At 31.8% G+C, this 13,003-nt stretch overlaps 1 protein-coding gene across 2 annotated transcripts in view; it reads right to left on the reverse strand.

The window, feature by feature from the left end:
* LOC124832859 (putative acyl-activating enzyme 16, chloroplastic) overlaps positions 1 to 8,455 on the reverse strand; it is a 34,433-nt gene extending 25,978 nt beyond the window's left edge. Inside the window, exons 1-9 of one of the 2 annotated variants that reach the window (XM_047307180.2) lie at positions 8,058 to 8,451; positions 7,448 to 7,639; positions 7,057 to 7,171; positions 6,436 to 6,523; positions 6,061 to 6,263; positions 2,698 to 2,816; positions 1,014 to 1,163; positions 684 to 751; positions 253 to 358 (exon numbers count right to left, since the gene is read on the reverse strand). In XM_047307180.2, the coding sequence (XP_047163136.2) occupies positions 253 to 358; positions 684 to 751; positions 1,014 to 1,163; positions 2,698 to 2,816; positions 6,061 to 6,263; positions 6,436 to 6,523; positions 7,057 to 7,171; positions 7,448 to 7,639; positions 8,058 to 8,237 (1,221 nt within the window). In that variant the 5' untranslated portion in view covers positions 8,238 to 8,451. Of the gene's footprint in view, positions 1 to 252; positions 359 to 683; positions 752 to 1,013; positions 1,164 to 2,697; positions 2,817 to 6,060; positions 6,264 to 6,435; positions 6,524 to 7,056; positions 7,172 to 7,447; positions 7,640 to 8,057 lie in introns of both variants that reach the window. The other variant, XM_047307181.2, reaches the window with a different exon arrangement.
* Between the last annotated feature and the right edge of the window lie 4,548 nt (positions 8,456 to 13,003).

Here is a 13,003-nt window from a genome sequence, read left to right on the forward strand (position 1 = left end):
TCAATGAACTAAAATACCTGCAACCTTAAAGACACTCAGTTGACAACATATCCAAATCATCATGTTGTTGTTATCCTTTTCACTTATTTAGGATAAAATAAGAACTTGATAAGATAGAATGCTCCAAAAACAAGAAAAGACATAATGAAAAGAAAACACATATTTTACAGAGTAAGGCAATTAAGAATCACAGTATCCTGATTAAAAAAAATGACACTTTGGAGATCAGATAAAAAGGAGAGATACACAAACCTCATAAATGCGCTTACATTCCATGTATGCTAAGCTGACCCTAATGAATGTTAGTGCGACAAGCTTTCTAACAGCAGAACTAGTAGATATCTGCTTCATGATTCCACTGCAGAGGAAACAATCAACAAAACCAATGAAAGTTACGTTCCTAACAGTGTAAACTTTTTTGTTCCTATTAGTTTTATGCCACTTATTGTTAGTTTATTAAGTTCAAGTGGTTGCTTTCAAGCAACATATTTTTTGTACAGCACTGTTACAGATTGCAGGAATTTTCCAGTCAAATCTTCAAACACCTGCCAGTCACTCACTCACCTCAATATTAGTCGGAAACCAAATTCAAGCATTACACAGAGGAATGACTTACAGTTTAAACAAAACATACAACATGATATATCATCAATTAATAGGGTATTCATTTGAAGAGGATTTACCTGTACAAGGTTTCAAAAACTAAAGGAACAGAAATCAAGTAATGTGGTTGATAGCGTCGCAAATCATCCTAGAAAATTAGAAAGGAGAGTATGTTAATAAATGTGCATATAGATAATTAAGAAAATAACCAACTTAGCATATGTAGCAATGCATTTCCTTATATCATACTACTAATAATAATAATTGTTGAACAGAAACAATAATCCAGCATTCGAAGAAAAATCTGCTACCGCATTTTCTTTCCTTTATTAACCGTAATTTTGATGTTACATTATAACTGTGTAAGCCATAATTCCACAATGTTTATGATCAAATCAATAAAACAATACCTTCAGATTCTTCACGGTTGTGTATACTTGCTGAATTCCGCAAGTGAAAATGAAATACTCACAAGCTCTTTCGTATGCATGCCAAGGTGGCAGCATGCTTAGAAATCTATCCCCAACTTTTGCAGGTACTATGTCCCATAAGTTTTTTATCTAGAAATTCATCAATAAATCACGTATCATCAAGTGTATCATAATTGATAAATTATGTTCTGAATCTGTAAAATGGAAAAACCAATAAGCAGGGATATAAACAGGCAGGGCTTAGTTACTGTTAAGTAAAGTCAATTGTGTACTAATAAATTTGAAGGGGTCTGCAAGTTGTGAATATTTAGGTTGAAAATAAGGCTTATTTACTTAAATTGGTTAGGATTTTTCTTATAGCGTTTATGCCTTGGACTTTACAGATGAGAGCTAGATTTTTAAAATATAAATATAAGAACATTGCTTCATAAAAGTCATCCTCTATTTGACCTGATATTAATGATTGGTATGATACTATCTAGGATAATACCAATTGGGTTGTTGGTAATAATGATCAAATTAATTTCTAGAATGAAAAATGGGGTTCTAGTAGTTGTATTTCTCTTATGGCTGGTGTTCTTGATGTAGAGAGATTCAAGCTTTTGTCTAAAGCATCACACGCTTCGAGTGGTAATGTTGGTCTCTCTCTCCTCTCTCATATGATGTAATAAGCTCTTGTTCACTTGAATGGATTTGGAGAGTAATTCAATCAATTTGAGAGATTTGAAGGTAAAACTTTTTTTATTTATTTCAGTGGATTTTGGAGGTAAGTGACAGTGGATTTGAAGTAAATTTTTTTAATCTGTCACATCAATCAAATTCTACATTAATTCTCACCAACTTTACTTTCAAATCCACTTTCACTTACCTCCAAAACTCACTCAAATAAACAATAAAAAATTTATCTTTAAATCTTCTCACATTCGTTCACGTAAACAGGGGCTTAGTTTGTAGACATAATTTTTATTTTAACTTTTTAAATTCTGTAAATTAGTACCAGCAGCAGCCGTACTCCCACCAACAAAATGATACGGAGGATGAAAATGCAGATAATGCATTAACTTCTCCTGATTATGAAGATTATTAGACATGTTCTCATTAGTGTTGTTAACATTCTCATTCAACCTTTCTTAATTTCCAGATAATATGAATTTGTACATTTAGATATTTCTTTTACACATTACATTTAGATTTTATGCTAAATAAGATAATTTTATGTTATGCTGGTCTTATCTTTGGAATTGGGTAAATAAATGTTGGTTGTAATATAAATGTTGGTTTGGTGGTAGACCGGCTTCTTGGTGGAGATGTGAAAACATATTGGCCAACAAAACAGCTTTAAAGTAACCTACTATATCTGTCACTAATTGTTAATAAAAAAGTCATACCCACAAAATAATTTCTTCAATAATCATCACCAAAAATATTTTATCCATAAATTTCAACACATTTGTTTTACCGACGGATAACAAAATTCTGGATTTATTGAAAAATATGTTAGTAAATCGGATTTTTCTTATAGCAAGATAAGATGAAGTTAAGTTCAAGACTTCACTCATTCCCATGGCCATGTCATACTTCCATAACCTCGTTAACAATAATATGCACAAAAACATGTTTAGGTTTTATAGGCACAAAATTAATAGGAGGTATGTGATGAAACCTGATGCAGAAGATTCTGATGGGTGAGCATTACACCTTTCGGATTTCCAGTAGTTCCACTTGTGTATATGAGAGTAGCAATACTGTCTGAGTGTATTGGTTCATTCATACGGCGCTGTTCTGCAATTAATATAGAAAAGTACCAACATAACATATTCATTATTAATGATTATGGTTTTCAGCATAATCAAGAGTATAAGTAATATTGACATTTTATAATTTATAAACATAATTAAGCATTAGAATTTATTGTACATATAAGTTTTCTAAAATGCATACATATATTATATTTAAACAAAATTGGGATACATAACTCCCTTAAAACATTAAAATAGATATATTATATCTTATTCAATTTTTATACTGCTATCATTTATATCATAGTCTCATGTTATGTATTTTTTTTTTCTCTTTATTAATATATTAACTTTTAACTTTAAAAATTATTTTAACTTCTGCATTCATAACATAAATATTTATTTACATAATTATATTTTATAACAAAGAAATGTTTTAAAATTTTAAATTATATTATTATTAAAATTCATAATAATTAAATATTTTCAATATACAAATTATAATTTAGATTTGTAATGAATAATTTAGCGTGTGATATATGTTATTTTAAATTGAAATGAATAAACAGTTTAAAAATATAAAGTATCTATACTCATATATAAAAAAGTATTTATGTAAATATTTTAATGATTGTTTTTATTTTTATAAACTAATATTTTCTTTTTCACTTTTGATTAGTGCTAAATGACAAGAATGAAAATGTTCCAAAACTTTCTCTTAAAGTTTATCTTTGTAAAAAAACGCAACTGCGGATAATAATACATTCTATTCATTATCTCTTTATAACCCATCTTCCTTGTCAGATTATGATAGAAATATAGGCTCCAAACTCAAATTACCAATTCCAAAAAGAAAAAAAAATCCTCTTTCGCAATGCAGTTCCTTTTTGGGCTTTCATCTCTATTCTAAAACTCCACAGTTTGTTATATAATAAGGTAAATTAGTATTTTGTTTCTTTTAAAAAACTAAGGATATTGTTCACATCGTTATATATATTGGATTCTAATAACGTTCCAAATTTAGATAAGTAATGTTATTAAATGTCGACGGAGAAAAGTCAATATGAGACCTTCCACAGATATATATTGAATTTGTTCTGACAAATGTACACTAATTTTTTGGAAAAATATTTTTAGAAATATTTACCCATTGTCAGAATAAATTCAATTTTAAATTTTCTTAAAAAATTATAATTTTGTTAAACTTTTGAGATAGATTACAACATTTCCAAACGATACTAAATTTAGATAGTTTAAAATAATACAACAAAATAACATGGTAAAAATACTAACACAAAAGTGCTAATATATACACACATCTAAAAGTGCTACTATGTGTATTTTTGCTAGTACTTTTATAAAAAGTGAAGTGTAATCTGATATTGTTGACAAGATTTGTTTTTTCCTAGTTATAAAGAGGTGTGAGAAGTTTCACGAGAGAGGAAAGAAAGTGTGAAAAATTTTCAATTTAGATGACGAGAAGAGTGAAATATTTATTATCCAAGTTAGAAATTTAAGTTTATAGTATAGGAATAGATTTTTCTTTTTATAATTTGAGTTATAGTTTGTATTTTTTATCTTATCTATAAAATTAATTTAAGTCTACACTTGTTATATGAATATTAAATATTGATTAGTCACATTACAGAAAACATAACTAAGATATTATTAACTTTTGTAATCACATATCATATTAAAGTTTAAATATAAAAATTACGAGATAAAAAAATACTGGCTATAGTGTATTTATAAAAATAATATTAAAGAAGTGATAAAAAAATTAAGTAATTTTCTTATAATTTTTCTTTTTTTGCCTCTCAATATTTGGCCCGTATCTCCTCTCTATATTTTATATTTTATATTTCTACTTTTCTTCTTTTCTCCTTCACATATCCCTCCTTTGTTTTATTTACTTCTAAAGTAATTTTTAGAAATAAATGTTTTTTATAATTTACATTTTTTGTAATTATGATATTAGTATGATATTTTTTTTTTACCGCGGAAATGAAATTACTAATATTTGTGAGCATCTTTATTCTCGTATGACTTATTCCATACTCGAAGTCACACAACCAAGATTCAAACTTTAGATCATTAGGTTAAAAATAGGAACTATTTGTTATGTCAACCAATACTAAGTTAAAAATATTGTGAAAAATAATAAAATTAATAAGTAAAGAATCATATACACTTATGAATAACATTTTTATTTGTCTAATCAAAGTTAAAACAAAATAAAGAGCTAAAAATTTGAATATGATTTTAATCCGTAAAGTTTTGTTAAATTTGATTTTTTATCTCTCAAATTAAGATTGATGCTTTAGTCTTTATAACTTCTGAAAAATGTTGTTTTCAAGTTCCCTGCCAAACGTCTTCTTCGTCTTGTTTAAGAAAACTGTTTTAATAAGGTTGTGATGTAAATGATTGTAATTATTATTTTTATATCATTACACTTTTTAACAGTATTTTAGACATTAAGATTATCTAAGGATTGCTAATTTTGATGTTGATAGAAGATTAGATTTTGAGTGGTTCCCTTTTTTCACTAATATTAGTTTAAAGGTTTTCTTATAATGGATATCGGTTTAAATATTTTACTGTATTTTTACTATCAGTTTGATTTGGTCTGTGTTTTCATTTTAATGAATCATTCATGTGATTATTAAACATGACTATTTATGTCAGATGACAGTATAATAATAAGTAACCTGAGTTTGTGAAAGAAAAGATAGAATATCTAAGTTTTTTTTCTACCACAATGTTAAGCTAGATATTTTACACAAGAAACAGAGATAATATAATATAATATTATTCATGACACATTGAATCTTCACTCCTTCATGCAATCGGAAATATAATTCTTAACTTTTATTTTATTTATTATTTTTTAGAATTAAATATATTTTTAATCCTTAAATTTTAATTGAAGTTAAAATTTGACAATATCTTAAACTTTAAAAATGAATATAATTTTTTTATCCTAAATTAAATTTTGACATATCAATTGATATATTAATTAACATTTAAGTGTTTATATTCTTTATAAATTCCAAACTTAAAATTTTGACGTGTCAACTTATAATGTGATTTAATATTTAAAAAATATTAATATATTTGATTAAAAAAGTATATTAAAGACTAAATTATATTATAGTTTAAGAAATAAATAAATTTCAGTTTCACGTTTAGAATCTAAAAATATATTTAATCTTATTTTTATATATTTGAGTCAACCTGGCACCTCTCTTAGGGTGAGTAACATTATGAGAGAAAGTGAGTTAACATACCAGCCTTAGATAATGGCCTGCCACTCTCTCGTCCCAAATCTATGACTTCTGTGAAAGTAAACACTGGCACGTGCTTGCTTTCTTGATCAACCAGCTCTGATTTTTCTCCCCAAAGCAAGATAATAAACCTCATGGTAGTGCTTGAATAGAATGTGTTTGCAACCCGGTTGAACATTTCAGGGTTATCCACCACTAGTGCAACGCTGAATAACAATACCATATGCATCAAAGTCTCAACAATTCAGATTGAAAAAAGAGCACTTAAAAAAACGTGGAAACCAGTAGTTATATTGTTTAGAACAATCAATCACAAAATGTGAATGTGCAAAGATCAGCCTGAAGTAACATAATCAGATTATCGAAGATGAGACAAACCTTTCAGAGTGGTTGTATATTTGCAAAAGTTCTGCAACCGATGACCTTGAGCCTCTTACCACATTTATTGCTCCACTTGCCATCATACCTAGATTAAAAATATAACTTTGATATGATAAAAGCACAATATCGCAGACAAAGTAGTAATGTGAAACAGTTTACATCAGAATATCACTTCTAGTATTAGAACACTCAAAATTTTTCAAACTAATTTAGAACTTCTACGACTACTCATATGAACATATAAACACTGTAAATCTGTCACCAAGTTCGGCACCTCGGATACGTGCAATGTGATTATTCTTTTCATTAAATGGAGATAACACCAGAAAAACAAGCAAGTTTGAAGCATGGAGATAACTTTCAAGAAACAACATTATAGTAAAAGTTCCTTCTCACATCGAATTCATAAACACTACACATAGTTCTCAAAATTTACAATTGAGTTGTTTTAGATAAATGGTGAAGGATCCTTTGACTGTTGTGATTTTGAAATGGTACAATCAAAATTGTATGATTGTTAATTGTTTTTTATCGTAAGTTAGTAAACATAAGATTTGTGCAAATGGTACCTCCTAGACTGAATACACTGAAAGTGGAGGAAGTGAAATTTCAACGCACCTTGATCTGCTACAAGCCAATGACATGAATTGTCCGCAAAAAGTGCAACCTTCTCATCAGGTTTTACCCCTATAACTCTCAAGCCTTCTGCAAAATACAAAATTGCCTGCTCCACCTGAAATTTGATGCACAACATAAGATATCAGAATACGATTAAGCTCTCCAGCACCAAGTTTGGCATGTTATGCACCTGCTAAATTTCTAAATAAAAAAATTTGACTCACTAATGGATATGACTCTAAATCTTCCTTCACATGAACATTTCAACAAACAAAACTTCTGCATTTACCATACTTATTCCTTAGAACTTTTTTTAGTTATTTATTATGAGCATGCATGATAATTTAAAACAATTTGGCAAGAGACACAGAACAACAGAGAACAAATTTACCTGTTTATACGTCATAGTAGTAGGAGGATGATGACATGTATCTACTAAGGCTACATTGTCACCATACTTCTCCGCAGAAGATCGCCAAATATCAGGAACTACTTTCCACTCATCTGAGGCCACACCACCATTATCTACGAGTGTTGAACTTTCTAGAAAAGGGGCGCACCTTCTTATCTCAATTGTCTCTCTCTACATGCACAAGAATATCATAAAAATATAAAATAGTATGTTTTGCACTCTCTAAACACACTTGCTAAATTGATTATCCTAGTTGTTTGACACACCCTAGAGATATCTCAGCTAATGCTTTATGTGTCTCATGCAAAAACGGATGAACAATTCAGGGACAGATGATTGGGTTGAATCAATTTCATATCTCTCAACAAATTTCCATGATATTCAAAAGGGGAAAACATGGATTTAACTGGTCTAAGATGAATGAAGATAAAGTAAGGAATATCAGTGCTCTAAACTAATGACATTCTAAGACATTCATAACTCTCTTTTTTGCATGTATGCATGATAATGTCAGTTAAATTTTTTATGCTCAATTTAAAAAGTGGAAGCCAAATGAACAAGTTGGATCAGAAGGTTAGCCAAGAATTACCTCAGATCGGAAAAATACTCGGAAATGAGAGAGGGGTGAAGAGGGGGCAAGGCCATCACCATACTTGGTGGGAGAAAATTTGATCCTAGTGAAATTGGTGCGTGAGTGGAAGAGGGGAAGTGCATAATGAGGATTACAGAAGGTCCATGTGTGGCTGTAGGTGATGGGAACTATGGCCATTTGGTGATTTTCTGGAGAAGGAAAACACAGAGAACCATAAAAATGCAGAAGAATGGCCTAAGACATTGTAGAGTGAAAATGATTCACTGATAAGGAGAAAATAGTTATGGTGGCTCCTTTGTAGATGTCGAAGGGAAACTAAATAGTCAAAGTGGCAGTTACTAAGCGCCGCTTTGTTCGGTGGTAGGTGGGTGGGTGGTATCGACAATGAATAGGACAACTCATTCGTATCGCATCACACAACACAACAACTTAAAACATAGTTATGATGTTTGATTTGTTTTGATTAGACTACGCAATCAATGCCATGTTTTAATTTAACTTATATTAAATTAAAATGATCTAATTTTACTTATGGGTGATAACCCTTGTTTCAGATTATTGATTTAGTGGGCGAATGAAGGGATGAATATGAAGGAATATGAGAATATATTAATTTTTGTTTATTTTTTTATTTGAGATTTGGAGACGAGTGAGAATGAATTTGGAAGTAAAATTTGTAAAAATTAGTATTACTAGTGTAGAAAAGACTTTTAACGTCACCCTTTAGAAGTCTGACCATCGAATATAAAAAATGACCGGTGACATTTTCTGTAAATAAACAACTATTTAGACGTCGGCTATGGAGGGGCCTGACGTCTAAATACTCATATACGTCGGCTCCCCTGAATAGACGCCAAACTAAACGAAAAAGTTAAAAAAATATATATTTTTATTCTATTTAGACGTCTCTTATGAGGGAACCGACTTCTAAAGCCCTTTAGAGGTCTGTTATTGGGGAACCGACGTCTAAATGCTCATCCCAGAAATTTAAAAAGTCACTTGACTTCATTTAGACGTCTGATCCCGCCACTTCAACTAAATCCATTTAGACGTCTATTATGCGGGGAACCGACGTCTAAATACGCAGTCCAGGAATTTAAAAGGTCACTTTTCGACTCCATTTAGATGTTTGATCCCGCCACTCCGACTTCTAAAGCCATTTAGACGTCTGTTATGGGGGGAACCGACGTCTAAATACGCAGCCCAGGAATTTAAAAAGTCACTTTTTGACTCCATTTAGATGTCTGATCCTGCCACTCCGACTTCTAAAGCCATTTAGACGTCTGTTATGGGGGAACCGACGTCTAAATACGCAGCCCAGGAATTTAAAAAGTCACTTTTTGACTCCATTTGGACGTCTGATCCCGCCACTCCTCCGACTTCTAAAGTCATTTAGACGTCTGTTATGGGGGGAACCGACGTCTAAATACGCAGCCCAGGAATTTAAAAGGTCACTTTTTGACTCTATTTAGACGTCTGTTATGGGAGGAACCGACTTCTAAAGCCCTTTAGATGTCTGTTATGGGGAACCGACTTCTAAATGTCGGCATTAAAACACCGTAAATGCAAGACAACCGTTACGCGCACTCATTGTTCATCATCTTCGTTGCGTTTTCTCTCTATGGGTTACGCTTTTCAGGTTCGTTTTCTCACTTTTGCACCGTTTTAAATTAATTTTACTCCTATTACATTACTCTTTGATGCATTATCTTTCATTTGAACCGATTAAAATGCGTTTTTATTGGGTTTTGGTGCAGTTATTCTCGTGTCCTTGGGCGACATTCTTCGACGGCGATTTCTTGTGTTTTGCACTCCTCCAGTTCCCTCTACTATGTTTGTAAAACCATCCAATACAAAAAAAAATGTACAATACACTCTCTTCAACTAAAATATAAAGTTGTTAACTCAAATCACCATGAGCCAGGAGCAACCTCAGAGACGTCTGACCTGTATGGATCGAACGTCTATATAGACGTCTGACCTATCCAGGCCCGACGTCTATATAGACGTCTGACCTATATAGGCTCGACATCTATATAGACGGTTGACCCATAAGGTCCGACGTCTCATTAACGTCACCCATATAGACGTCGGACAGAGATCAGACGTTAAAAGCCCAAAATAACAGACGTCTAAGTCCTTTCTGCACTAGTGTATAGGATTTGATCAATGTGACCGATAAAAGAAATTGTTTAATCAGGTAAAAATTGAAAATTAACAAAAATGTTTCTAGTTATAAAAGTAATATAAAATGATAATTGTTAATTTTATATATAATTGTAAAAATGTTTATAAGGAGAAGAAAATATAAAAATTAATTTTTAAAATGTAAAAAAAATAGTAATTTAGCAAATTGAAATAATAATAATAATAATAATAATAATAATAATAATAATAATAATAATAAATAATAATAACATTAATAGGCTTAAATGCTTACTTAGTCCCTACGTTAAGTGGTAATTTTCAGTTTGGTACCCGGTTTTAAAAGTGTATACATTAGGTCCCAAAGTTGTAAAAATTGTATGAATGAAGTCTTATCTGTTAAGTTAGTAGCATGGGCGTTAACTCCGTGCTGATGTGGCGAATAAATCGGTATTTTTCTTTTCTCTTCTCTACTGTGTCCAACTTTTTCTCCCTCTTCCATTTAATGGTACATTCAAGTTCAAGGGTTTTCCTTTATTCTGATTAGAAACCCAAAAGGGTTTCTCCCTCTTATTCCACAATATGGGAGGCAATGTTCTTCATCTGGCAATGCAAGGGGCTTATCCAACCTTGCAACCATGGTCGGAATGTCATCATGCCAGAAGCGTCATCATCCCTAAGCTCCTCCTTCTCCGTGCACAGGTTCTTTGAATCCTTGCTTTCTAGAAACTCAATTTTGGTGACACAACAATTCTTGCTTGTCTTCCTCCCGCTGCCAATGGCAATCGCGGTGGTGCTCTTTTCTTGCCTCCGCCAAGCGCGACCGTCTCCTCTCCCCGCTTCCACCCTACCTTCCTCCCCATCCCTAGCATTTTTCGACACGTTCCACTCACGCACTTCTTCACTCGCTATTCCGATGAGCGCGAATTGGGGTTGAACTCGTTTAGTGTCGACTCACATGTTAACTCTTAGCTTCTGAAAGCAATCACCGATAGACAACTTGTAAACGTGCAGTGGTGATGTTGCAGCGGTGGCGCATTTGTGACTATAGGTGTTGAGTCCATGAAGATCGAAAATGGAGTAGATCCTCGAGTTGTGATTTAATCTTGATTTGATTTGGGAGACCAAGTCTTTGATTTCAAATTTTTATGTCCTTTTTTTTGCTTGATAAACTAATTTCTTATTTAGTTTTCTTCCTGTGGAGGTGGCTGTAAATGATAAAGGTTTGACTTAGGGATTTGGTGGAGGTTAGCAGAACAAAAGCAAAAAAAAGGAATGCAGAAGAATTCTTGATTGAAAGAATTAATGATTACAGTATGTAGTGGAACAATGGAGAGGAACCTACTTCGGCCCTTGCAGTCTTCAACAGTCAATTGCCTGGCACATAGTCCATTGCTCTCACCCTCTTTACAACCACACCACTTGGTCTAGACCATGTCTTGACCAAGGCCTTCCAGATTGGTATCAGGGAGGTTGAGCAAATCAAGTTTAGGCTTGCAGCTAAGGAATAATTTATGTTTGAATCTGCTTCTATTGTCTTTGTCATTGGTCTTTCACCCTTCTTTTGTTTTCTCCTTGTTGCTTTACGACATGTTTGTTGGAAAATCATAAAGGATTTAGAATGTGAGTAAATGGGGTATATTATTCATTTCTTTGATAATTTCAATTTGAAATATCATTGCACGCTTCTTATTTTGTAGGGATTATGGGCAATTCTCTTTTTGAAGAATAATCAGTGAAAACTGAATAATTCCTTTGATAAAAATGAAATTGAAACCATTAATATGGAAGAGAGAGAAAAATTAATATGAAAGAGAGAGAAAAAGCTGGACACAGTAGAGGAGAGAAAAAAAAAGTATTGATTCATTCGCCACGTCAGCACCGAGTTAACATTGTTGCTACTAACTTAACGGATAAGACTTGATTCATACAATTTTTACAACTTTGAGACCCAATATATATACTTTTAAAACCGGATATCAAACTGAAAATTACCACTTAGGGACCAAATAAGCATTTAAGCCATAATAATAATAATATTAATATTATTATTATTAATATTATTATTATTATTACTTAAATAACACTGGATGATCCAAATATACCAGTCCTTGATTTGTTGGGGATTGACATGTCTTCTTGAGTTCGAATCTTCCTTGACCCATAGTATTGTTTCCTATGTCTTTTATTTAGATTGGTGGTGAGGTGTGGGTCCCATGGTGATAACAAAATAAAGGTTTAATGTCTCAATAGGTCCCTATTTTTGTTCAGAATTTGAAATAGGTCCCTTTATTTTTTGGCGTCTCAATTGGGTCCTTATTTTTATTAATTTGATGCAAATAAATCCTTTTCGTCAATTTCATCAAACGGCGTTAATGAATGTGTGACGTGGCCTGAGGACAGGATTGACACGTGTAAGGCCACGTCACACATTCATTAACGCCGTTTGATAAAATTGACGGAAAGGATTTATTTGCATCAAATTAACAAAAATAAGGACCCAATTGAGACGCCAAAAAATAAAGGGACCTATTTCAAATTCTGAACAAAAATAGGGACCTATTGAGACATTAAACCAAAAATAAAATGAAATAATGATGAGAAGACTTTGTTGGGTTGTGCACGTGTTGAAGACATGAATTGAATGTTTTCTAAAGCTTTTATCCTTTTATGATGAGAAAGAAAACATAGTTTGGTACTTTGTTTTGGATGCATTTAGCTTTTGTCTTTCCTCTTTTTTGCATAATTTGAGTTTGTGAACATGACAGTAGTTGGCAGAATGTGTTGCAATGTTTTCC

This window comes from Vigna umbellata, chromosome 1 (genome assembly GCF_029865625.1).
Source record: "Vigna umbellata cultivar VRB3 chromosome 1, Vumbellata_1.0, whole genome shotgun sequence".
NCBI lineage: Eukaryota > Viridiplantae > Streptophyta > Magnoliopsida > Fabales > Fabaceae > Vigna > Vigna umbellata.